The 25,582-nt window shown below is 43.1% G+C and overlaps 1 protein-coding gene across 5 annotated transcripts in view; it reads right to left on the bottom strand.

Moving 5' to 3' along the window:
- LOC125458313 (cytochrome P450 2U1) overlaps nt 1–23,525 on the bottom strand; it is a 29,289-nt gene extending 5,764 nt beyond the window's left edge. The window contains exons 1-5 of one of the 5 annotated variants that reach the window (XR_007248808.2): nt 23,102–23,525; nt 10,004–10,639; nt 7,364–7,525; nt 3,140–3,307; nt 2,759–2,941 (exon numbers count right to left, since the gene is read on the bottom strand). Coding sequence is in view for 4 of the 5 variants with exons in the window: in XM_048543503.2 (XP_048399460.1) it covers nt 2,865–2,941; nt 3,140–3,307; nt 7,364–7,525; nt 10,004–10,639; nt 23,102–23,504 (1,446 nt within the window). In the remaining variant the exon portion in view is untranslated. Of the gene's footprint in view, nt 1–2,556; nt 2,942–3,139; nt 3,308–7,363; nt 7,526–7,585; nt 8,904–10,003; nt 10,640–23,101 lie in introns of those variants that run through there. The other 4 variants (XM_048543503.2, XM_048543502.2, XM_059650635.1 and 1 more) reach the window with 4 other exon arrangements.
- Between the last annotated feature and the right edge of the window lie 2,057 nt (nt 23,526–25,582).

The raw sequence follows: 25,582 nt of genomic DNA, 5'->3' as shown, positions 1-25,582 counted from the left end.
GAAAAAGAATTACCAGAGACAAAATAGGAGCCCTCACGGACCAAAGCGGACATGTGTGTAGAACAGCAGGAAATGGGCAGGGTTCTCAATGAATATATCTCCTCTGTGTTTACCGTGGAGAAAGATATGAAAACTTGGGAACTTGGGGAAGTTAGCGGCAATATCTTGAGGACAGTCCATATCACAGTACAGGAGGTATTGGAAGTATTAATATGTACGAAGATGGATAAATCTCCTGGTCCTGATCAGATATATCGAAGAACCCTGCAAGAGGCTGCCAAAGAAACTGCATGGCCCTGGCTGATATCTTTGCATCATCGTTAGCCATGGGTAAGGTCCCAGATGACTGGAGGGTAGCAATGTTGTGCCCTTTTTCCAGAAGGGCTGCAAAAAACAAAACCTGGGAATGACAGACCAGTAAGCTTAACATTTGTGGCAGGTAAGTTATTTGAGAAGATTCTGAGGAATAAGATATCCAAGCATTTAGAAAGGGTTTAAGAATAGTCAACATGGCTTTGTGCGTGGGAGATTATGCCTCACAAATTTGTTAGAGGTCTTTGATGAAGTGACCAGGAAGGTTGATGAAGGCAGGGCAGTAGCTACAGTTTTAGGATTTCAGTAAGGCCTTTGGTAAGATGCTACATGTTAGATTGCTCAGGAGGTAAGATTGCATGGAATCCAGGGACAGTTGGCAAATTGGAAATACAATTGGCTTGACAGTAGGAAGCAGAGAATAATAGTGGATGGATGCCTGTCGGACTGGAGGCCTGAGACTAGTGGTGTGCCTCAGGAGTCAGTGCTGGGTCCATTGCTGCTTGTTATCTATATCAATGATTTGGATGAGAATGTACAGGCATGATTAGTAAGTTTGCGGATGACACAAAAATAGGCAGTATTGTGGACAGCAAGGTTCTCAGAAATTGCGCCAGTACCTTGATCAGCTGGGTAAGTGGGTTGAGAAATGGCAAATGAGTTTAATCTATTAAAAGTAGGTGTGGTGTTGCATTTTGGAAAGGCAAATCAAGTTAGGAGTTTTATGGTGATGGGTAGGGGCTTTTGGAATGTAGTGGAACAGAGACACCTTGGAGTGCGGGTGCATGGTCCTCTGAAAGTGAAGTCACAGGTAGACAAGGCAATGAAGGCTTTTGGCACACTGGCCTTTGTCAGTCAGGGTACTCAGTACAGAAGCTGGGAAGTTATGTTGCAGCTGTACGGGCCGTTGGTGAGGCCACACTTGGGATTATTGTGCTCGGTCTTGATCATCTTGCTGTAGGAACAATGTTATTAAACTGGAAAGAATGCAGAAGAAATTTACAAGGATGTTGCCAGGAGTCAAGAAACTGAGTTACAGAGAGAGGTTGAACAAGCTAGGAATTTTTGCTTTACAGATTACGAGACTGAGGGGGGATCTTATAGAAGTGTTCAAGATCATGAGAGACATCGACAGGGTGAATGTACTCAGTCTTTCTCCCAGGGTTGGGGAATCAAGATCTAGAGGGCATCAGTTTAATGTAGGAGGGGAAAGAATACATGGCAACAGGAGGAGAATTTTTTTTTAAACACAGAGGGTAGCATGAATATGGAATGAGCTACAAGCTGATGTTGTTGAGGCAGGTACATTAACAACATTTAAAAAGCATTTGAATGAATACATGGATAGGAAAGGTTTAAAAGGATATGGGCCAAATGCAGTGAAAGGGGGTGAATGTGGATGGACATTTTGGTCAGCATGGACTAGTTTGGGCTGAAGAGTCTGTCTCCACGCTTTTGGACTTGCTGACTCTAAGCAACAAAACAACATGATCATTACTTCAGAGATAGGAAGAACTGCAGATGCTGGAGAATCGGAGATAACAAGGTGTAAAGCTGGATGAACACAGCAGGCCAAGCAGCATCAGAGGAGCACTTGGGTTCCATTTCTGAAGAAGGGCCTAGGCCCAAAACATCAGCCAGCCTGCTCCTCTGATGCTGCTTGGCCTGCTGTGTTCATCCAACTTCACACCTTGTTATCTCTAGATCATTACTTTGTTTCCTCTTATAGTACTCAAGCTACTTCCAATGTATGGAAAGCTGGGATAGTCCCATACCCTGTTGTATCCTTGTTCTCCCTTGTTCAATGGAAAAGAAAAAAAGCCTCTCATCTCTAACATTTAGGAACAAAGGAGGATTGAAACCATGGCAATACATAAAATTTCCTATCTCACTGTAGAAAGGCACAGCAATGGAAACAAGAGTAGTTATATAACTGGTCATGAATAGAGTTCTGTGCTGAATTAATAAATTGCCAATATTCTGTACAGCCTGGTAGCACATTTTTCCTTGATGATTAAATGAAACTCAACACATCTTGAAGACACACAGTTGTTCATTTGATGAAAACGAAAGGAGTACAACAATGTTAGAATGTTCCATTGGGTTGATAAGTCCCTTTATTCCCCTATGTTGGAATTGTTTTATATTGTAGTCTATTAAGGTGATCTTGAAGTGGTATTACTGTTAAATGTATAAAATAGTCTCAACTTATATTGTCATTATTTTTTAATAAAAGCCAATGTACAAGAAATACACCATTTCATCCCAGGAAAATCAATTATTACCCACAAATCATCAAACACCTCAAAATGCAACTTTTAACTTACTCATTGGGCTGAGAGACAAAAAACAGACAGTAGTACATTTTACTCCAAGACTATAGGGAAACAGGCAGCAGTGTTTCTCAGGAGACAATATGAGCATTGCTGCTCTTTCTAATCAATACCTTGTACATGGGTCTGAGTGGCATAATTTCAAAGCTTGCAGTTGACAAAAGGCATGGAAATTTAATCAAGGAGCCATGACAGACTTCTGTCTCATGAGGCAACGGTCTATGACTGTGTGGTTAAGTCTGTGTTAAACGTCACATGGTGTGGTTCCAGAGTCTCACTGTGTATGGCAGTATGAACTGCAGAGGAAAACAAAGGTGCAAGATTCACTGGTCTATTTTTTTTCCTGGACCTCTTCTACGTGAAATGAGCAGTGAATGCTCATAGGTAATTACAAATGGATTGCCCATTTGCCTCCTTAGCTGACAAGTGGTGGTGAATTCAAATTGCAGAAATCAGAAAGGTGCTTAAAGAGAAATATTTCATAAAAAAACTACCTATTCCAAATGGCATAAATGCTTCATTTTTCACAATATTTCCATCTGGACTCAAGAATCGAGAAGGATTAAATTCATCAGGATGTTCCCACATGCCTGGATCTCTATGGACAGACCACAGATTTGCAACCACCATACTTCCCTTGGGTATAGTATAGCCTTTAAAACCTGAAAAAAAATTCAAATTGACATCATACATGAGAGGGAGGGATTAGTATCAAAACTTGAATTCAATCTGCATTTTATATTTAGCCTCATCTCCAGGTCATATACTTATAAATTAAAATTGGTAATTTCTGGTTTCAATGCATATATATTTTCCACAATAGTTTACAGCGTTTTTAAATTTTATTCTTTTTCCCTACTCCCATTTTATCCTTTGGTACCGTCATTGGCTGTTCCTGTAATATTGGTTACAAGATGGCTGCATGCAAATTGATGTGGTTCCCAACAGTTTAATGAATGCTGCAGCTTGCTGGGTGTAAAGGTAGTGGCCCAAACCGTTTAATGTAGGTCTCTTATTAATGACCCTGCAAATAAGCAACAAAGTCACATTTATCTTTGGTGTCTAATACTAACTACATATAAGCAAACAATAAGCTGTTGGCTGGTCAAGAAAATGTTGAGGCTAAAATCTGTTTGCACCTTTGGTTTACACCTGATGTACACAGAATTTTTAAGATTGTAAGGGAATGTGATCTAGAGAACACAGATTTTGTACCATTGGCTAAAATAGCAGAGCGCTTGGGCTGATTTGTAATGGGATACAAATAGTTCAAAGCATGCAATGTGATAATAGTGCATTTGTTTTTATAACTCTGAAGAATATTTGAGGACTTCAGAGAAGGTGATGACTCACTTCTCTTGGGGAAATAATGAAGAGGTGGAAAAGCATATTGTGCAACACAACAATGCACAATGTAATGAGTTGTGGGGGTGGAATCAGTCAAAGGGATCCAACAACATTCCATGTTTATGTACTACACACAGGAACCATACAATATAATTTTATGTATTACTGTGATGACTGAAAAATGATGCACTTGACGCCGACTGCTAATCATTTACCTCCAAACAGAAAGTGCTGTCATTTCTAAACAATTTCAAACATCCCGTTCCCATTTTCACCAGCCTAAATGGACAGATCTGCTACATGCCTGGTAGGTGTGAGGGACAATTTGACACCAGTAGGCCACAGCCAATAAACAGTCCCATTAGTTATAAGTGTTTGTGGAGGGTCTCTGGTTCCAGCAGTGTATTGGAACGAGTAACACTGCATCTTTTTGGAGACCGAAGGCTTCTCCGAATCCACAGGAAACCATTTTTAAACCTGTCTTGTGGGGCCCTATTTCCTCTCTCAGTAGATCATCTGGCCTCCAGCTAAACTAGCAGTGATATTAAGAATGCAACTTAGATCTAATAAAGAACACTGCTACATTCCAGCAGGATGGTCCTGCTCACCAGCTCGAAGAAGCACTGTAAAATGGGGACACAGCAATAAGACAGCAGGACCACAGAGGTGAAGTCACTGCTCTAATTTAACCTGCTCATCCACCTATTTCTGTTATTGGAGATGGGATTTAGAATCTGGACCCAACACTGTGCTGGTCAATCATGTGATAATTTTGTTTATCTTGACAATTTCTGTCAAATTTATAACGTAGAAGTATCACATAAACATAATTGTTTAATATTGTCCCTATGCAAAATGAAGTTTGACAAGGTTTTTCCTCTAACAGCACACGACTAAACCCAAGATAATAAAATGTGAGGCTGGATGAACACAGCAGGCCAAGCAGCATCTCAGGAGCACAAAAGCTGACGTTTCGGGCCTAGACCCTTCATCAGAGAGGGGGATGGGGTGAGGGTTCTGGAATAAATAGGGAGAGAGGGGGAGGCGGACCAAAGATGGAGAGTAAAGAAGATAGGTGGAGAGAGTATAGGTGGGGAAATAGGGAGGGGATAGGTCAGTCCAGGGAAGACGGACAGGTCAAGGAGGTGGGATGAGGTTAGTAGGTAGATGGGGGTGCGGCTTGGGGTGGGAGGAAGGGATGGGTGAGAGGAAGAACTGGTTAGGGAGGCAGAGACAGGTTGGACTGGTTTTGGGATGCAGTGGGTGGGGGGGAAGAGCTGGGCTGGTTGTGTGGTGCAGTGGGGGGAGGGGACGAACTGGGCTGGTTTAGGGATGCAGTTGGGGAAGGGGAGATTTTGAAACTGGTGAAGTCCACATTGATACCATTAGGCTGCAGGGTTCCCAGGCGGAATATGAGTTGCTGTTCCTGCAACCTTCGGGTGGCATCATTGTGGCACTGCAGGAGGCCCATGATGGACATGTCATCTAAAGAATGGGAGGGGAAGTGGAAATGGTTTGCGACTGGGAGGTGCAGTTGTTTGTTGCAAACTGAGCGGAGGTGTTCTGCAAAGCGGTCTCCAAGCCTCCGCTTGGTTTCCCCAATGTGGAGGAAGCCACACCGGGTACAGTGGATGCAGTATACCACATTGGCAGATGTGCAGTTGAACTTCTGCTTAATGTGGAATGTCATCTTGGGGCCTGGGATAGGGGTGAGGGAGGAGGTGTGGGGGCAAGTGTAGCATTTCCCTCTTCCGCACCTACACAGGCCCCAAACCCCCCCTCTTCCTCCGGTACGTTGATGACTGTATCGGTGCCGCCTCTTGCTCCCCAGAGGAGCTCGAACAGTTCATCCACTTCACCAACACCTTCCACCCCAACCTTCAGTTCACCTGGGCCATCTCCAGCACATCCCTCACCTTCCTGGACCTCTCAGTCTCCAACTCAGGCAACCAGCCTGTAACTGATGTCCATTTCAAGCCCACCGACTCCCACAGCTACCTAGAATACGCCTCCTCCCACCCACCCTCCTGCAAAAATTCCATCCCCTATTCCCAATTCCTCCGCCTCTGCCGCATCTGCTCCCACGATAAGACATTCCACTCCCGCACATCCCAGATGTCCAAGTTCTTCAAGGACTGCAACTTTCACACCACAGTGATCGAGAACGCCCTTGACCGCGTCTCCCCTATTTCCCGCAACACATCCCTCACACACCGCCCCCGCCACAACCGCCCAAAGAGGATCCCCCTCGTTCTCACACACCACCCTACCAATCTCCGGATACAACGCATCATCCTCCGACACTTGCGCCATTTACAATCCGACCCCACCACCCAAGACATTTTTCCATCTCCACCCCTGTCTGCTTTCCGGAGAGACCACTCTCTCCGTCACTCCCTTGTTTGCTCCACACTGCCCTCCAACCCCACCACACCCGGCACCTTCCCCTGCAACCGCAGGAAATGCTACATTTGCCCCCACACCTCCTCCCTCACCCCTATCCCAGGCCCCAAGATGACATTCCACATTAAGCAGACGTTCAACAGCACATCTGCCAATGTGGTATACTGCATCCACTGTACCCGGTGTGGCTACCTCTACATTGGGGAAACCAAGCGGAGGCTTGGAGACCACTTTGCAGAACACCTCCGCTCAGTTCGCAACAAACAACTGCACCTCCCAGTTGCAAACCATTTCCACTCCCCCTCCCATTCTTTAGATGACATGTCCATCATGGGCCTCCTGCAGTGCCACAATGATGCCACCCGAAGGTTGCAGGAACAGCAACTCATATTCCGCCTGGGAACCCTGCAGCCATATGGTATCAATGTGGACTTCACCAGTTTCAAAATCTCCCCTTCCCCTACTGCATCCCTAAACCAGCCCAGTTCGTCCCCTCCCCCCACTGCACCACACAACCAGCCCAGCTCTTCCCCCCCACCCACTGCATCCCAAAACCAGTCCAACCTGTCTCTGCCTCCCTAACCGGTTCTTCCTCTCACCCATCCCTTCCTCCCACCCCAAGCCGCACCCCCATCTACCTACTAACCTCATCCCACCTCCTTGACCTGTCCGTCTTCCCTGGACTGACCTATCCCCTCCCTACCTCCCCACCTATCTTCTTTGCTCTCCATCTTCGGTCCGCCTCCCCGTCTCTCCCTATTTATTCCAGTTCCCTCTCCCCATCCCTCTCTCTGATGAAGGGTCTAGGCCCGAAACGTCAGCTTTTGTGCTCCTGAGATGCTGCTTGGCCTGCTGTGTTCATCCAGCCTCACATTTTATTATCTTGGAATTCTCCAGCATCTGCAGTTCCCATTATCACATGACTAAACCTTCCTATTTAATAATTGTTAGCTCAACTGTAACCTTACCAATAGTTTCTGATGCCATATGTGGAATGGCAAGTGGGACCACTGTGGTCATACGCTGGATTTCCATTATTGTTGCTTCTGTGAAAGGCATGTGAAGTTTGTCTTTGAGGGAAGGAGGTCTTGACTCACCAATAACTGTGCTGATCTCTTTGTGAACCCTTTCTACGAAAAGAGGAAATACATCTTTACAGGTCAGCTTGCATTGTGAGAACTTCAACAACACCATTATGTTGAACAAGGTGCCTACAGAGGTAGTCAACTTCCAAAATTTTACACATTTTGAGATGATTTTTGCAAATAGGAAACTTGAAAATTCCACACCACTATTTAATAAACATGTGGGAGAGAAACAGAATTACAGACCTCTATGATTCTACCATTTTCCCTGCTACTAATCTATCATAAAGAACGTGATAAACGGACACTTGAATAAAAATGATTTGGTTGAGCATCTTGCATTGGTCTGTAACTGGGATGGTAGGGTTATCATGTAAAGAGAGCTGGGGCCTGTCTTCTCGAGAGTTTAGAAGAATGAGAAGTGATCATTTTGAAACCTACAATTTACTTAACGTGACAGGCAAGATATTTCCTCTCATTGGGAGTCCAGAACCAAGGGGACAAAACTTAAAAATATGGAGCTGCCATTTAGGATGAGGACAATTCTTTTTTGCTTAGAGGTCTGAGAGTCTTCAAATTCTCTTCTTCAAATTCTCTACCCCATAGGGCAGGGTCTTTGAGCATATTTAAAATTTATGTAAAGGCTAATGGGAATCATGTGCTCAAAAAACACTGAAGTGTTCAATCAGCTAGGACCGTAATAAATGGAGGATTTGGCTCTATAGGCTGAATGGAACACTACTCTTCCTATAATACAAGGCTACAGAGAGTCTGGAAGATGTTTCCAATATGTGATATCATAAAATTCTGTTGTGGTCAGTATGTAGATTGATACCAATATTATAATTTATAATCTTGGCACAGCAGAATGTCATGATGATTTAAGAGTACATTTGACAAAACATCTCTACTTCTGACAACTAAAATAGCTTGACAAACAACTCGAATTTAAATAAGAACAACAAAGGTTGTTTTCCTTCATTTTATCTTTGGGCATAACATTTGGGATTGTATGAAAATTGAGGGAATTATGTTTGCTGTTTAAAAATGTAAACTTTTGAAACCGTGCACATAAATAACTACTGTTAGGTAAAATTGCCTGACAAATCATTGCAGTTCTGCTGTCGTGCCACAATGGCAGTTCCTCACTGTGCCCGCATCCATGGTCTGCTTCGGTATCTTCGGCGGCGGGACCCCATCCAGCCAGGGTGGCAACAACTTTGGGATGAGGTGGTTTCGGCCCAGCATCCTAAACTCCCTTCAGCTGCTTCTGCGATGTCTTCAGGCCTGGCATCAGCAACGAGGTGTGTCCTCAAGGCTGATTCAGGATTCTGCAGAGTCTTGCAGCCTGGCATGGCAGCCTTTTTTGATGGTAGCTCCGTCGGCTTTCTGCAGCACTGCTGTCTTTTCCAGAACCCAGGAGCTGTGAATTGAACTAAGATGACTTTCCACTTAATTTTTAAAAACTGTTTTCTTATCTATGCTTTGTTTTTAATATAGATGCCGTGGTTTGATGACTTAAATACTTTTCACTTTTTTTTATACAGAATACAAGTGACAATAAATTATTATTCTATTCTATCCTATCCAATCACGGGTTTTCAAAACTTGTCAGCTGTCTCTGGTCTCTTATTAGTCTGCAAGATTTGCCCTCAAATATTCTATTAAAAAAAACTGGGCTTTACAAGTCTTGCACTCTGGTTTCTTAGAAGACATCCTGTATCTAGGGACATGAGGCAAGTAGTTTGGTTTTACTAGGTTGCTCGCCAGAAGCCACAATCTGTACCTTGAGAGCCATTTGCAGGTTAGCATGACAATGAACCTGTTTGACTATGCTATTAAACCACTTCCGTGATCATCAAGTCCTGGGTTGGGAATCAACCCCAGCTTTTGTCTCAAAGACAGGGATTACCCACTGCACCAACAGACAAAAGAATCTGTTTTATTTGGATGAAGAATAATAACTTTGTTGCATTCTTTAAGTGCATTGTTTAGGTGAGAGCTATATATTGCTCAAGCTTTGCTTGAATGGGTTAGGTACATCTAAACTGCAATTCCTAGAATATCCTAATAATTTGTGTCTTTCTCCTCCTGGAGCTTCTCTCCAAACACTAGTTCCTCATCAATGGATGCTAATGTCATTTTGGCAAGTTTGAAAATAAGGGAATAACACATATTCAGCAGTTGGTCTTTGGTTCATTCTCTCACTATTCCTTTCTTGTCATGAAGAAATACGAAACTTCCATTTTAAGATATCTGCTTCAGAGTTTGAAGACATTGTGTGAGACAATTAGCAAGATAATCATGTAACACAAGACAGAGCAGTGTCAATGCATTGTATCACCTTTGGACACTTATACCCTTCAAACAGTATTATCATCCTGGGGGAGAAAGTGGGCAAGTTTCACATATTGTAATCATTTTGTTACTTGCATGTCATATACAAGATTATCTGACTCACAGCAATATCGATAAATCCTTTCTTAATGATCCCTTGCATACGCATATTGAGTCAATTATTACCTTGAACTTCTGGATGAACAGCCATAAAGAGAATAGCCCACAACAGCGTATTGGATGTTGTGTCTGTCCCTGCTACAAAGAGATCCCCAATTATATAAAATAAATAATCTTCACTAAAGCTTGTATTTTGCTTTTTATGTCTTTGATAGTCTATTTCTTTCAGATAAAAATCAACAAAATCACGTGGGTTTTCAGGGTCCATAGTCTTTTGGTGCTGATCAATGATGTTTTTCAAGAATGCAGTTACATCTCTTACTGTCTTGACAACTTCCTTGAAAGGTCCAAAGGGTAAATACTGAAATAAAGGAATTACATTGATGAGCATTGCCGGGCTGTTTGATGCTAATTTCATTCCTTGGACAATTAGATTCAGCATAGTCCTGAACTCTTCATCATCGTAGTCAAACCGTTTGCCAAAGCACATCGAACAAATGATATTAGACACAGCATTGTGAATGACATGAGAAGGAGAAAAGGCCGTCCCAACTGCACTGGAAAACTCTGACTTCACAAATTGTAGTTCCTCTATGATTTTCGGCTCTAGATCAAGTTTCCCGAAACCAAAGTATCTCAGGGTCGAGAGGGAAAATTTTCTTTGCTGCTTCCAGACCAAGCCGTACGGAGCAAAGACTATTCCTGAAAATAATCAAACAAGTACTTATTTGTTACTTTAAATAGCATTGGTAATGTAAGTGGTTACATTATCCAAAATATTTTGAACCTAGATGCTTGTCTGCTGCTCACTATCCCTGTGACATTTCATGTTGCTCTAAAATTTTACTACAATGAAATGGGAGCAGATGTTTTGTGAAGAACTCCTCCTTAGCAACATTATGAATGAGATTATTCCCAGAAATTGGTAATTAATATTTGAGTTACACATTACATTAAAGCAGGGATGTCCTACCCAAAACAGTAAAACTGAGCTTTAAAACCAAGCATAAGGGCTGACTGGGTCCATTAAGAATGCTTGCATCACTCCTTTATAACAATATTTGATTACAAAACTTTACCATTGAATATACTTTGTCTAAAGATTTAGGAAGAGCCAGTTCACAAGCTGGAAAGATGTGATTTATAACCTTCCCAACGTAGTGAATCATGAAGTGATTTCTACGATTAAGCAATGCAACAGTTAACAGAAGCTGGTTGTGACCTATTCAATTCCATCCATGTAATACCACAAAATGACGAGTTTACCAGATTCAACACAGGTCACCAGACCGAACAACATCTTGGCTAATGTTGTGCAATTTTGCTTGAGAACTAGCTGTGCCTCTTGCAGTTGCCGCACAGTTACATGAGCGTTAGCCAACAAGGTGCAAAATTATCCAGCAATGCAATATCTAAGGATGTAAATATAATTTAAAAAACATCAATTTAAACTATGAAAATTATTTCAATTAACATTTTAAACATTAGCAGGTTTTGTACTTAAAGATGAAAAATAGCTTTGGATTTAATCTACCGGATGAATCAGTAATTGTAGTAATGTTTCACATAATGTCCTCAAACATTACTGATGCCATTTTTTAAATATAAAATGAACTTTGCTGTTGTATTTTTCTAAACTGTTTTAAACATTAATTACCATATATTAATGGCAAGACCAACACTTATTGATGAACCACTTACTATCTTACATCCATAGTTGTGTTCACATAAAGCACAATAATACACTCCAGCAAATGTCCAGCTTATCAATCTAACATTAATCACTGGCCTAACACGTACCACAAACAAAGACGCACTCAGCAACTCACTTAGGATCCTTTGACAGCACCTTTCAAAACACTAAACTTCTACCTCAGGATAACAAGGGGGCAGATACATTGGAACACCATCACTTCCAAGTTCCCTTCCAAACCAGATACTATCCTCACTGGGAACCACATCACTATTTCTTTCCTGACATTGTCAAAAGCCTGCAATTCACCTGCAATTCCCTTCCTAACAGTATGTGGGTAAATTACAACAATGTGGGTGGATTCAACAATTAAAGAAGGTGGGCCACTAACTCCTGCTTGGGAGCAATTAGGAACGACATCTATATTTCATTAAAATGAAAGAGAATTATCAAGCAAAGTGATGGAAAGGGTCAATTAATTGCATTCACTATCCAGCAGGATTCTGCCGAAACAACTCAAGTCCAAATCTCATTACAGCCTTGGATCAAATTTGAGTCCTGAACGCCGGAGGTAAGTGTGGCTGCCGTTGACATCAAGTAAAATCTGCCCAAGTGTGGCATCGAAGAATCCTTGTAAAATTCAGTGCAACGGCAATCAGGGATAAATTCTCTTCCAGCTAGAATCATTCTTGGCATTAAGGAGCTCAAAAGGGAGATTCCTGTAGGGAGACCATCTAAGTCCCAAAACTGCTATTAAATGGGTTCCTCAGGCCCCAGCATTCTATTCTATTACAACTTTTCACAAAGAAGCTGACAGTGTCCATAAGTATTAAGAGCTGGATAATATTCAGCCTTAGGCTAATTAAATGGCATATAAAATTTAGCCACACGACAGCCGTGAAATGAATATTTACAATAAAGTTCAATTTTTCTTAATGTCTGGAAATGTTATCACAAACTAATGGCTTTCCCACCATCAAGTGACCATGACCTTTTTTTGTGTTTAACTACTGACTACCATCAGTAATCACCCATGCAGTCAATTTGAAGTTTACCTGCAAAGCCCATTATGGGCAATGCAAACCATCAAAAGCACTGCATTCCCCGTGATGCCTACCTTTCTAAAGGCATCAAGAGCATTGGTGGACACTGCATGCTCCTTCTCCAATGACGTCTGGGCGTTAATGTCACTGTGGAACATGGAGCTGACAATCAGCAACATAACCCCCTCCGCAGCCAACTGGCTGGACCTATTAATAGCTACCGTGGTCAGGTCCAGCAGCAAACCCATGAGGAGGTTCTCTGATCTGCCTACATCCCTCCACACCAAAGATCAGGAGTGTAAGGGCTGAATTGCAACCAAGAACACAGCAGATTTTCAAATAACCAGAAAGGAGTTGCAATCGTCCACAACCAGTATCAACAAGGATTAATTAACCGAAAATGTAAACTGCAAATAGCTGAGGCCCAAGTCGTGATCCTTGCAGTATGTGACCAATTAGAGCTTGCCATTCTGAAAACGTCCTTTGATTCCGAATAATTTTCTGTCAATTAACCAATCGGCAATCCATGCTGATATATCACCCCCAATCCCATGAGTCTGAATTTTATGTAATAACATCTTGTTTGGCAACTTTTCCTCACAGATGCTACCTGAAATGCTGAATAGTTTGAGCACTTTTGTCCTTTTAATTTCAAATTTCTGGCATCTGCAATAGTTTGCTTCTGATCAAGGGGCCAGATACAAGGTGAACTCACTTTACACTATGCAATGTGAGTTCAGATACAAGTGAATAACACGTTGATGGGCAGAAGTGGGAGGTATTCCAACAAATGAACTTACATTCAGCACAGTGCTGACATTTATTAAAGATTGCACATGACGTCAGTTGATTGTTACCACACCTTTACACTCTGATTATTTGTATAAGAGTATTCACTGACATTATTACCAATATCATTGCAAAAAATATGTAGGGAAACAGTGGGCTGAAATCGTTCCCCTTTTCATGTTTTTTCAAACAAAACATTTCTTGTGTTTACAATCCAATGGAAACTACACGCTTTGAAACGTGGAGCCAGCAACTTCCAATTGTTCAGTGCACCTACCTAAATTAGACACCTTAAATATGAAAATGAAGGTCCTAATACCTGTCTTAAGACCACACTCAAAGAACATTATCAAAAAGCATAAGCAGCAAGTGATAGAGCTAAGTGATCCTACAACCAACAAATCAGATAATAGTTCTGCCACATCCAGTTGTGAATGCTGGAGGACGATTAAACAACTCACTGGAGGAGGAAGCTGCAATAATATCCCCATCCTCAATGACGAAAGAGTCCAGCACATCACTGCAAATGAGAAGGCTGAAGCTTTAGTAGCAATCTTCAGCCAGAAGTGCCAAATGGATGATCCATTCCTCCAGCGGTCTCCAGGCTCCAGTTGTCAGCCAATTCAATTCACTCCATGTGGTATCAAGAAACTGTTGCAGACACTGGATACGGCAAAGACTGCTGGTTCTGATATCGCTGCAGCAACAGTACTAAAGACTTTTGCTCCAGAACTTGCCACTCCTGTAGCCAAGCTGTTTCCATATAGTTACAACATTGGTCTCTACCCAAAATGTGGAAAATTGCCCAGGTATGTCCTGTACATAAAAAGCAGGAAAAATCCAAAATGGCCAATTACCACTCCATCAGTCTACTCTCATTATCAATAAAGTGATGGTAGGTGTCGTTATCAGTGTTATCAAGCAGTACCTGCTCGGCAATAACCTGCTCAGTTTCACCCAGTTTGGGTCCCGCCAGGGCCACTCAGCTCCTGACCTCATTACAGCCCTGGTTCAAACATGGACAAGAGCCGAATTCCAGAAGTGGAGTGAAAGTCCTTGATATCAAGGCTGCATTCGATCGAATGTGGCATCAAGGAGCCCTAGCAAAACTGGAATTAATGGGTACAGGAGGCAAACTGGCCGGTAGTTGGGAGTCATTCCTTCGAAAATGGTCATGGTTGTTGGACGTCAGTCACCTCAGCTCCAGAAAATCTCTACAGGAAGTTCCTCAGGGTAATGTCCTATGCCGAGCCATCTTCAGCTGCTTCATCAATGACCTTCCCTTCATCATAAGGTCAGAAGTGCGGATGTTTGCTGATGATTGTAAAATGTTTAGCACTGTTCATGACACCTCAGATACTGAAGCAGTCCATGTTCAAATGCAAAATGTGGACAATAACAAAGCTTGGGCTAATAAGTGGCAAGCAACATTTGTGCCACATTGCCAGGCTATGACCATCACCAATAAGAGACAATCTAACCGCATCAACCCTTGCCATTCAATGGTGTTACCATCACTGAATCCCCCACTATCAACATCCTGGAGGTTATCATTGACCAGAAACTGAACTGGACTCACCATATAAACACAGAGGTTACAAGAACAAGTCAGAGGTTAGGAATACAGCGGCAAGTAACTCACCCCCTGATTCCTCAAAATCTGTCCACCATCTATAAGGCACAAGTCAGGACTATGATGAAATACTCCCCATTTGCCTGGATGAATGCAGCCCCAAACACACTTAAGAAGCTTGATGCCATCCAGGATAAAGCAGCTTGCTTGATTGGCACTACATCCACTCCCTCAACAGTGATGGTCAGTAGCAGCAGTGTATACTATCTACAAGATGCACTGCAGAAATTCACTAAACATCCTCAGACAGCACCTTCCAAACCCATGACCACTTCCATCCGGAAGGACAAGGGCAGCAGATGTATGGGAAAACCACCACCTTGAAGTTCCCGTCCAAGCCAGTCACCATCCTGACTTGGAAATATATTGCCGTTCCTTCACTGTTGCTGGGTCAAAATCCTGTAGTTCCCTCCCTCATAGCATTGTGAATCAACCCACAGCAGGTGGACTGCAGCTGTTCAAGAAGGCAGCACACCACCACCTTCTTAAGGCCAGCTAGGGATGGGCAATAAATGTTGGTCAGCCAGTGATGCTCACATCCCACAAACGAATAAAAAAAACGGGCTGAATATCAGCCAGGTTTTTAGGGTCTGCAGCAATGTTATGAACAAGTCCATAAAGGAACTTCTGGAGGCTGCCTACATCTTTTTTAATTCTGTCGTGCAATAAGGAACAATTTCTCCCAAATCTACATACATACTACCAGCCTATGCTGAAATATATATTGAACAAAAAGGTCACCAGGTTGAAATAATAAGTTTATTTTTCTCTCTGCAGAAGCTGCCTGATCTATTTCCATTATTTTCCACGTATGTTTGAGTGCCAACGTTTACTGTATGCTAAAGAAATATAGTCCTGAATATAAAAGTAGAGGTCTTCTGCTCTCTGTTGTCATATTGCTCTATGCAATCTCCACTAATAAATACAAAAAGGCTGTTATGTTTGAACTGTAGATGACAACTCTAATTATTCAGCACCATCATACTACTAACCCAAAGTGTCAACGAAAATTACATTATCAAGTCCCATGCAGGCTATCCAGGTACTTCTAGGATTTGCAGGAATCTCAGTCTGCGGAAGGAAACAGACTGTGTGTTGGGATTTCAAATTAGAACACAGCTGGACTATAATTATGAATTAATACCTCACTGTGTAGCACAGTACATTTAAGATGTACCACCACAGGACACAACAATTCTACAAATAACACAATATTGCATAATTTCAAACACATAAGACCATAAAACACAGGAGCAAAATTAGGCCATTCAGCCGAATGAGTCTGCTCTGCCATACGGTCATGGCTGACATGCTTCTCAGGCCCATCCTCTTGCCTTCTCCCCATATGCCTTGATCCCCCTACTAATCTAGAACCTATTCTGTCTTAAAGATGCTTAATGGCTTGGTCTCCACAGCCTCTGTGATAATGAGTTCCACGGGTTCACCACCTTGCCCCTTTGGCTGAAGAAATTTCTCTTCATTTCAATTCCAAAGGGTCATTCCTTCAATCTAAGACTCTGCCCTCGAGTCCTTGCCTCTACTAGTGAAAACATTTCCATTTCCAGTCTAAGATAATAAAGTGTGAAGCTGGATGAACACAGCAGGCCAAGCAGCATCTCAGGAGCACAAAAGCTGACGTTTCAGGCCTAGACCCTTCATCAGAGAGCTCTCTGATGAAGGGTCTAGGCCAGAAACGTCAGCTTTTGTGCTCCTGAGATGCTGCTTGGCCTGCTGTGTTCATCCAGCTTCACACTTTATTATCTTGGATTCTCCAGCATCTGCAGTTCCCATTATCACTGATCCATTTCCAGTCTATCCAGGCCTCTCACTATTCTGAATGTTTTAATGAGGTTTTTCTGCATAACCCCACCTCCATCATCCTTCTATACACTATTGTGTGCGTATCCAGAGTCCTCAACCACTCTTTGTACGAAAAGCCCTTCATCCCCAGGATCATTCTTGTAAACTGCCTGAGGACCTCCTCCAAGGCCAGCACATCCTTCCTTAGATATGGCGTGCAAAATTGTTCATGATATTCCAAATGCCTGAGAAATACTCCCTGCTGTTGCATTCTCGCCCTCTCAAAGTGAATGCTGACTTTGCATTTGCCTACGTAACCACCAATTGAATCTGTATCTTAACCTGAAGTGAATCCTGAGCTAGGACTAAGTCTATTTTGTACTTCAGATTTCTGAAGCCTTTCCACACTTTGAAAATAATCTACACTTCTTTTCTTCCTCCCAGCATAACCTCAGACTTTCTCATATTGTCTTTCATCTGCTATTTAGCCTGTCCTGGTCCTTCTGCAGCCTCCTGCCTCCTCAACACTCTGTTTCCTCTACCAATCTTTGTATCAGCTGCAAACTTAGCAACAATGCCATCAGTTCCTTTGTCCAGATTATTAATATATAACATGAATATTTGAAGCTGCAACACTGACCTCTGCAGAAGTCTACTAGTCACCAGTTGCCGTTTAGAAACAGACTCCTTTAACTCCAATCTCTGCCTTCTGCCAGTCAACCAATCCTTTTTCTATGCCAGTGCCTTTCTCTTAACACTGTGGGCTCTTATCAGAGCTATTGACATCCTGTGTAGTACCTTGTCAAAGGCCTCCTGGAAATCCAAACCGATCATATCTCCTGGCTCTCCTTTCTCTAACTTGCTCATTACCTCTTCAAAGAATTCAAATAGATGTGTCAGGAATGACCTTCCCTTGATGAAGCCACGTTGACCCAGCTCTATTTTATCACGTGCTTCCGAGAGCTCCACAATCTGATCCTTAATAATGGACTCTAAAATCTTACCAACGATCAAGTCTGGACTAACCAGACTACAATTACCCACTTCTGCCTCTCTCCCTTCTTAAACAGGGGTGATAACTAATCATTTTCCAGTGCTCTGGGACCCTCCCTGCCTCCGGTCATTCCTAAAAGGTCATGGCCGACGCCTCTATAATCTCCTCATCTATTGTCTTCAGTGCCTTAAGGTGTAGTCCAGGTGATTTATCCACCTTTTCATTAGTGATGGCCACTACTCTCTCCTCTGCCTTCCTGACTCTCTCAAAGTTCTGGTATGCTTCCGGTATCTTCCATCATGAAGACTGATGCAAAGTATTTTTCAGTTCCTTTGCCATTTCTTTGTTCCCCACTGCTACTTCTCCAACCTCATTTTTCAGCAGTTCAATGTCCACCCTTGTCTGTTATATATCTTTTTATATTACTAGCCAGCTTGCCCACTTATTTCTCCCCTGCCCCCCCACTTAATATTTGTTTAGTTCCCTTCTGCTGGTTAAAGACTTTCTAATCCACTGGTTTCCTACTGATCTTCACTACACTGTATGATTTTTCTTTTGCATTTATGCTGTCCCTGACTTCCCTTGTCAGCCTTGGTTGCCTCATCTTCCCCTTAGTACATTTCCTCTTCCTGCCATACTTCCCAAATTATTCCCAATCACTCCTGCCATTACTGCTCCATCATTCTATTCTTTTCCCTGCTCTCCTTCCAATCAATTCTGCCGGGTTCTCCCTCATGTCTTTGCAGTTACCTTTACTCAATTGTAATACGCCTTTGCACTATTTCTTTCCCTTCACCCTCTCCCAAATGTTCATGTGATCTAAATTACAAGAGTGAAACAAGGTACCTTCCACTCCTTAACCTAACCATGGAAGGACAGTTAGCCTTTGACAGAAGCCATGCTCAGCAACCAGGCTGAGCAGTAACAATACTTGTGACTGCTATGTCTATACATGAAGCAATAATTCCAGACATGACTAACATCTGCCCCCATAGTACTCTCTTCAAACGATTATGACACCAAGTCATCACAGAATTTAGTTTCACAAAAAATTGATCCTAATCTGCTCTGTAAACTACCTTGTGATTTTGTACAATGCTACTTTATCAATTTTGAGTTTTCAGGAAACCACCAAAATGTTTGCAGCAGGTGGTGGGTGAGGGCAAATGCTGTCCTCATCAAGTCTGTAAGGTGATGGAATTTTAGTTTCTTTTTCTACACTTTGGGATTTTTGGTTAGATGAAGGTGCTTTTGCTACGCTTTTTATCCCATGGAGAACCTTGCTTTTGTTGTCTTTTCACCTGCACAAACTGTATAGTGCTTTATGTTCCAATTATTTTATGATCATTTTGGAATTTCTATTTTCATTTCAGACTTCCTATGCTATACAAATAGAGGTAAATGAATGCCACTCGCAGTCTTTCTTCTTTCCAATTTCTGCCTTTCCTAGTTAGGAAGCCCTGGACATTTCACCGAGTACTGCCCTATAGTTGCAAAGCCAAATTAAAAATCTCATTTTGCACAGCAGATGATCGAGTCTTGCAACATACCACTGAATATTTCTCCCTCAGTTTCCTTTGTTGTTTTTAAATCATTTTGCATTTCGGTCTTGCTTCACTTTCTTACTTTAAGATTCCCTTTTTTTCATAGAATCCCTACAGTGTGGAAACAGGCCCGTCAGCCCAACAAGTCCACACCAACCCTCAGAGTATCCCACCAAGACCTTATAACCCAGCTAATCGGCACATCCCTGAACATTATGGGCAATTTAGCATGGCCAATCCACCTAGCCTGCACATCTATGGAATGTGAGAGGAAACTCGAGCACCTGGAGGAAACCCAGACACGGGGAGAATGTGCAAACTCCACATGGATAGACAGTGGCCCAAGGGTAGACTCAAACCCGGATCCCTGGTGCTGTGAGGGAGCAGTGCTAACCACTGAGCCACCATGCTGCCCTTAAGAGTCAATAATCAAAAAGCACGCAGCATAAAAATAATTGCACATTCCTCTGAGGAAGTCAGATATCAGGTCGCAATGAATATTCAATTCATGAAACATTAATCTAGTATCTGGAACAATATTGTAGGACCTATTAAAATTACATAACTGGCTATGGGGTGTAATTCTTGTTTTATTTAAAGCTAACTATACAGCAAATAACAAAATCATGCAGATTTAAAAAATGCCATTTTATCAAAATATAACTTGTTAACAGTCATTAGAGGAAAATGGACTGTTGTCTGCTTCAAGAAATTTTATCTCTTTATATCATGCCCATTGAAAAATATTTCATAAGATTCCATTAAATTTACTTTATTCACAAGCAACATCAAGTGTTCGACATATCCTTGTTAGGGGCAGCATCACCATACCAAATCTGCTCCTCTGATGCTGCTTGGCCTGTGTTCATCCAGATCCACACCTTAATAAAATGTGAGGCTGGATGAACACAGCAGGCCAAGCAGCATCTCAGGAGCACAAAAGCTGACGTTTCGGGCCTAGACCCTTCATCAGAGGGGGATGGGGAGAGGGAACTGGAATAAATAGGGAGAGAGGGGGAGGCGGACCGAAGATGGAGAGTAAAGAAGATAGGTGGAGAGAGTGTAGGTGGGGAGGTAGGGAGGGGATAGGTCAGTCCAGGGAAGATGGACAGGTCAAGGAGGTGGGATGAGGTTAGTAGGTAGCTGGGGGTGCGGCTTGGGGTGGGAGGAAGGGATGGGTGAGAGGAAGAACCGGTTAGGGAGGCAGAGACAGGTTGGACTGGTTTTGGGATGCAGTGGGTGGGGGGGAAGAGCTGGGCTGGTTGTGTGGTGCAGTGGGGGGAGGGGACGAACTGGGCTGGTTTAGGGATGCAGTAGGGGAAGGGGAGATTTTGAAACTGGTGAAGTCCACATTGATACCATATGGCTGCAGGGTTCCCAGGCGGAATATGAGTTGCTGTTCCTGCAACCTTCGGGTGGCATCATTGTGGCAGTGCAGGAGGCCCATGATGGACATGTCATCTAGAGAATGGGAGGGGGAGTGGAAATGGTTTGCGACTGGGAGGTGCAGTTGTTTGTTGCGAACTGAGCGGAGGTGTTCTGCAAAGCGGTCCCCAAGCCTCCGCTTGGTTTCCCCAATGTAGAGGAAGCCGCACCGGGTACAGTGGATGCAGTATACCACATTGGCAGATGTGCAGGTGAACCTCTGCTTAATGTGGAATGTCATCTTGGGGCCTGGGATGGGGGTGAGGGAGGAGGTGTGGGGGCAAGTGTAGCATTTCCTGCGGTTGCAGGGGAAGGTGCCGGGTGTGGTGGGGTTGGAGGGCAGTGTGGAGCGAACAAGGGAGTCACGGAGAGAGTGGTCTCTCCGGAAAGCTGACAGGGGAGGGGATGGAAAAATGTCTTGGGTGGTGGGGTCGGATTGTAAATGGCGGAAGTGTCGGAGGATAATGCGTTGTATCCGGAGGTTGGTGGGGTGGTGTGTGAGAACGAGGGGGATCCTCTTGGGGCGGTTGTGGCGGGGGCGGGGTGTGAGGGATGTGTTGCGGGAAATACGGGAGACGCGGTCAAGGGCGTTCTCGATCACTGTGGGGGGAAAGTTGCGGTCCTTAAAGAACTTGGACATCTGGGATGTGCGGGAGTGGAATGTCTTATCGTGGGAGCAGATGCGGCGGAGGCGGAGGAATTGGGAATAGGGGATGGAATTTTTGCAGGAGGGTGGGTGGGAGGAGGTGTATTCCAGCATCCCTAAACCAGCCCAGTTCGTCCCCTCCCGCCACTGCACCACACAACCAGCCCAGCTCTTCCCCCCCACCCACTGCATCCCAAAACCAGTCCAACCTGTCTCTGCCTCCCTAACCGGTTCTTCCTCTCACCCATCCCTTCCTCCCACCCCAAGCCGCACCCCCAGCTACCTACTAACCTCATCCCACCTCCTTGACCTGTCCGTCTTCCCTGGACTGACCTATCCCCTCCCTACCTCCCCACCTACACTCTCTCCACCTATCTTCTTTGCTCTCCATCTTCGGTCCGCCTCCCCGTCTCTCCCTATTTATTCCAGTTCCCTCTCCCCATCCCCCTCTCTGATGAAGGGTCTAGGCCCGAAACGTCAGCTTTTGTGCTCCTGAGATGCTGCTTGGCCTCCTGTGTTCATCCAGCCTCACATTTTATTATCTTGGAATTCTCCAGCATCTGCAGTTCCCGTTATCTCAGATCTACACCTTGTTATCTCAGATTCTCCAGCATCTGCAGTTCCTGTAAATACCTTGATTGGTACTTAATTTTCATGAATTTCTGTTCAGCAATTTCAGATTATTTTCAATGCCGCTACAAGTTTTCCACAGCAGCTGTTTAAATAATTCTGCCATTAACAGCTCCTTTATACCCATCTTTTGTTTTACTTATCACATAGCATGATCTCTACCCTGCAGTCACCCACATATCAGTTAGTCTCCTTGTCTTTGTCCTTTTGATCTTTCTCATTGTTCTTCCTCTCTACCCCCACCCCACCCAGCTCACTCCCTTTCCTGTCTCTATATTTCTTTAAACACATTACAGCTCTTTTACCAGTTCTAAAAAGTGGACTTTGCTTTTCTCTTCTCAAATGTTTCTGGACTTATTTCCAGCTTTTAGTGCACTCAATGCACATTTTAATATTTAAATCAATAAGTGCTCCCACTCTTGTCAACCAGTTGCTGCTCTCTACCATAGCCAACTGTCTTGTCTTTCCTCAAAACAGGTGGAGTTCCTTGGTTGCCCTCTCAATTATGTAAGTCACATCACCATGAGTCAGGTGTCATAGGTTAGCCAGACCACTAACTACATCAGTTTAGCTCAGTTAGCTGGGCAGTTGGTTTGCAAAGTGTTGTGATGACATGTGTAAAATTCCCTCATCAGCTGATGTTACCAATGAAGGACTCTCCTCCTCAACCTCTCCCCTCACCTAAGGTGTGGTGGTCTTCACAGTAAATCACCACCAGTCATCTCTCTCCACTCAGAGAGCAGTTCTATGGTCTGGTAAGACAATGGAGGCTTGAACACATCAAATTTTCTGGTGGGTAGGATATTTTCCAACTAGTTTTTTTTAAATTCAAAATATATTGAATTCAAACTTCATCATGGGTGGGATTTGAATTCATATTCCTCGACCCAAATATCTGGTTTATACGGCCAGTTACATTTACTGCTATGCCACCGCCTGTCCAGTCGGTGCCCTCTGTATCTCTAACCTTTACGCTTGGTTATGATGGTGATCAGAGGAATGGTGGGTCTGTCCGAGAACACCTCGGCGTGATGCTGCAGCGCATCTCTGACCATGTGGAATCCATTGAGAATTATTATGAGCTGTCTGCCCAGGTACAGTCTGCAGATTTCTCCATAGGTCTTGCCGAGGGCGGTGAAGTATAAATGCGGCGGGAGCCGGGTTCCGGAGCCAGGCCTCCAGACCAAAGAGAGCAGCAAGCCGATGAGGGGCCAGCACGGTGGCCCCGGGGGTAACCTGCACTGCTCCCGGGCCCTGCGCTTCAGGAGGTAGCGGCTCAGCAAGAGAACAGCAAACCCCAGGAAGATGGACGTCATGTACTGACCGGCCCTGGGGGTCTGACCGGCTTCATGACACGGACCCGCCGCCATTTTGTTCCCGTCGCTTGGCAGGGGCCGTGACGTCAGATAGGCTGAGGTCAAAGAGCAAAAGATGTCTTTTTCTCCCTCAGCCTGAACAGGGATTGTCACTGTGACAGAAAAAAAATGGGATCATGATTAACGGTCAAAGAACTAATCTACAAAACAAATAACAATCGCCAAAGCAAAATAACCTGGATTTCATCTGTAATAGAGCCCAGAGATAGTAGGAATTGCAGATGCTGGAGAATCTGACATTACAAGGTGTGGACCTGGATGAACACTGCAGGCCAAGCAGCATCAGTGGAACAGGAAGGCTGACGTTTCAGGTTGGGACCCTTTTTCACAAATGGGTCTTTGACCTTTAATCACGATTCCCATTTTTCGGTCAAAGTGACAATCCCTGCCAAGTGATGGGGACAAAATGGCAGTGGGTCTGCGTCCTGAAGCTGGTCATTGTGTGGAGACCGGTCAGACCTTTTCCTGAAGAAGGGTCCTGACCTGAAACATTAATTTTCCTGCTCCTTTAATAGGAGATATGATTGGGTTTTAGAAGTCATGAGCAGGCTGAACAGAGTAAGACAGGGTGAATCAATTACAGCTGAGAAAACAAACAAATCTGAGGGATCATAGATTTAAAATGATGTGCAAATGGAGCAAATATGATGTGAGAAAGAGCTAGTTTCACACGGTGACTTCCTAGGTTATAGATTTAGAGAAGATTTTGTTCAGATTACAGAATTATCTTGCCACTCTACTATTCTTCCACTGAAAGGGATAACTCATATGTGTGCCACAGGATTTGCAAAAAGGAATGTCCTCTGTACAATTGTCATACGCAGTAACTGAGGATAAATGTTGACGCCATATTACACTAATTTTGCTAGTTCTGAGTATTCTTGAAAACTTTCAACAAGTAGTAATTTATTTACCTAACTCTTAACAGTGACCAAATTAACGAAACTATTAACAGACCAAATAAATCCCTTCTAATTACGAACTATTCCCGAATTAAATATGTTTCTAATGGTATGCTGTACCAATAAATGCTAATCCCACTTTTACAAAATAAAAATAGAATTTAGCCTCTCAAAATTACAGCTAGGTATGTGTCTTTTAGAATGTTCTTTGCCTTTCCCATTGATTCTTCCGTCAGGAAGGCCTTCTCTGTCGATTCTTCTATCAGGAATATTCACTAGTTGTGCCATGGGTACCTTTATTCTTTAGACAGTGCTTTCTGTAAGACATAGTGGAGACTGTGAGAGCTATGAGCTGTTAACTCTGGCAGATAGCAGTTAGCTCTCCTGTCTTTGTCCAACCACGCTCTTTTTTTATACCCTTGATGACATATCAGTTTCATACATAGGTTTGGTCTGATGTTGTTGGCCATCAGATTTAAATTTAATTGGTGACGGTATCTAAGTGCCTGGTTAAAATTGATTGGCAAATTCAAAATCCTATTGTCATGGTAAAAATTACTGCTTCGCCTGCTAACTGTATGGCCTTTTGATAGAAATGTTTCAATTCGGGTACTCTCTGTGTATTTGCAAACTTTCAAGCTGCAGCTCACAGACATCTATTTTACACCTCTAAGCATAGAGTAAGCACATCATCTCTTAAAGGGATCACACAATGCTTTCCCCCTTAGAATTTGGTGTTTGTAAAATGTTAACTTCCTGCCTCCCAATCTGCAAGTACTCTACCCAAGATTCACAACACCTCCCCTTAAGAAAAGAAATGAACTATCACTCTGAAAAGATGGCTTTGTTTCGTTCTTTTAAAACCTCAACTCTTTTATATTACTCAATCCATAGCTCATTAATCTCGTGTTACATATTTTATACTAATTCTATATTGAACACTACCAATATTTTATACTAATTCTATATTGAACACTACCAGTTCTAACTTAACAAACATTTTTGTTTTAAGCTCTTGATAAAGCATCTGTGATAATATTTTCACGACCTGCAATATGTACAATCTGTAAATTAAATGCTTGTAACATGAGACTCCAATGAAATAATCTGGTGTTCTTGTCCTCAAATCTTTCCAGAAATGTCGAAGTATTGTGATCAGTATACTAAATC

This window comes from Stegostoma tigrinum, chromosome 13, assembly GCF_030684315.1.
Source record: "Stegostoma tigrinum isolate sSteTig4 chromosome 13, sSteTig4.hap1, whole genome shotgun sequence".
NCBI lineage: Eukaryota > Metazoa > Chordata > Chondrichthyes > Orectolobiformes > Stegostomatidae > Stegostoma > Stegostoma tigrinum.
This window is presented reverse-complemented; position numbering and strand designations above follow the sequence as displayed.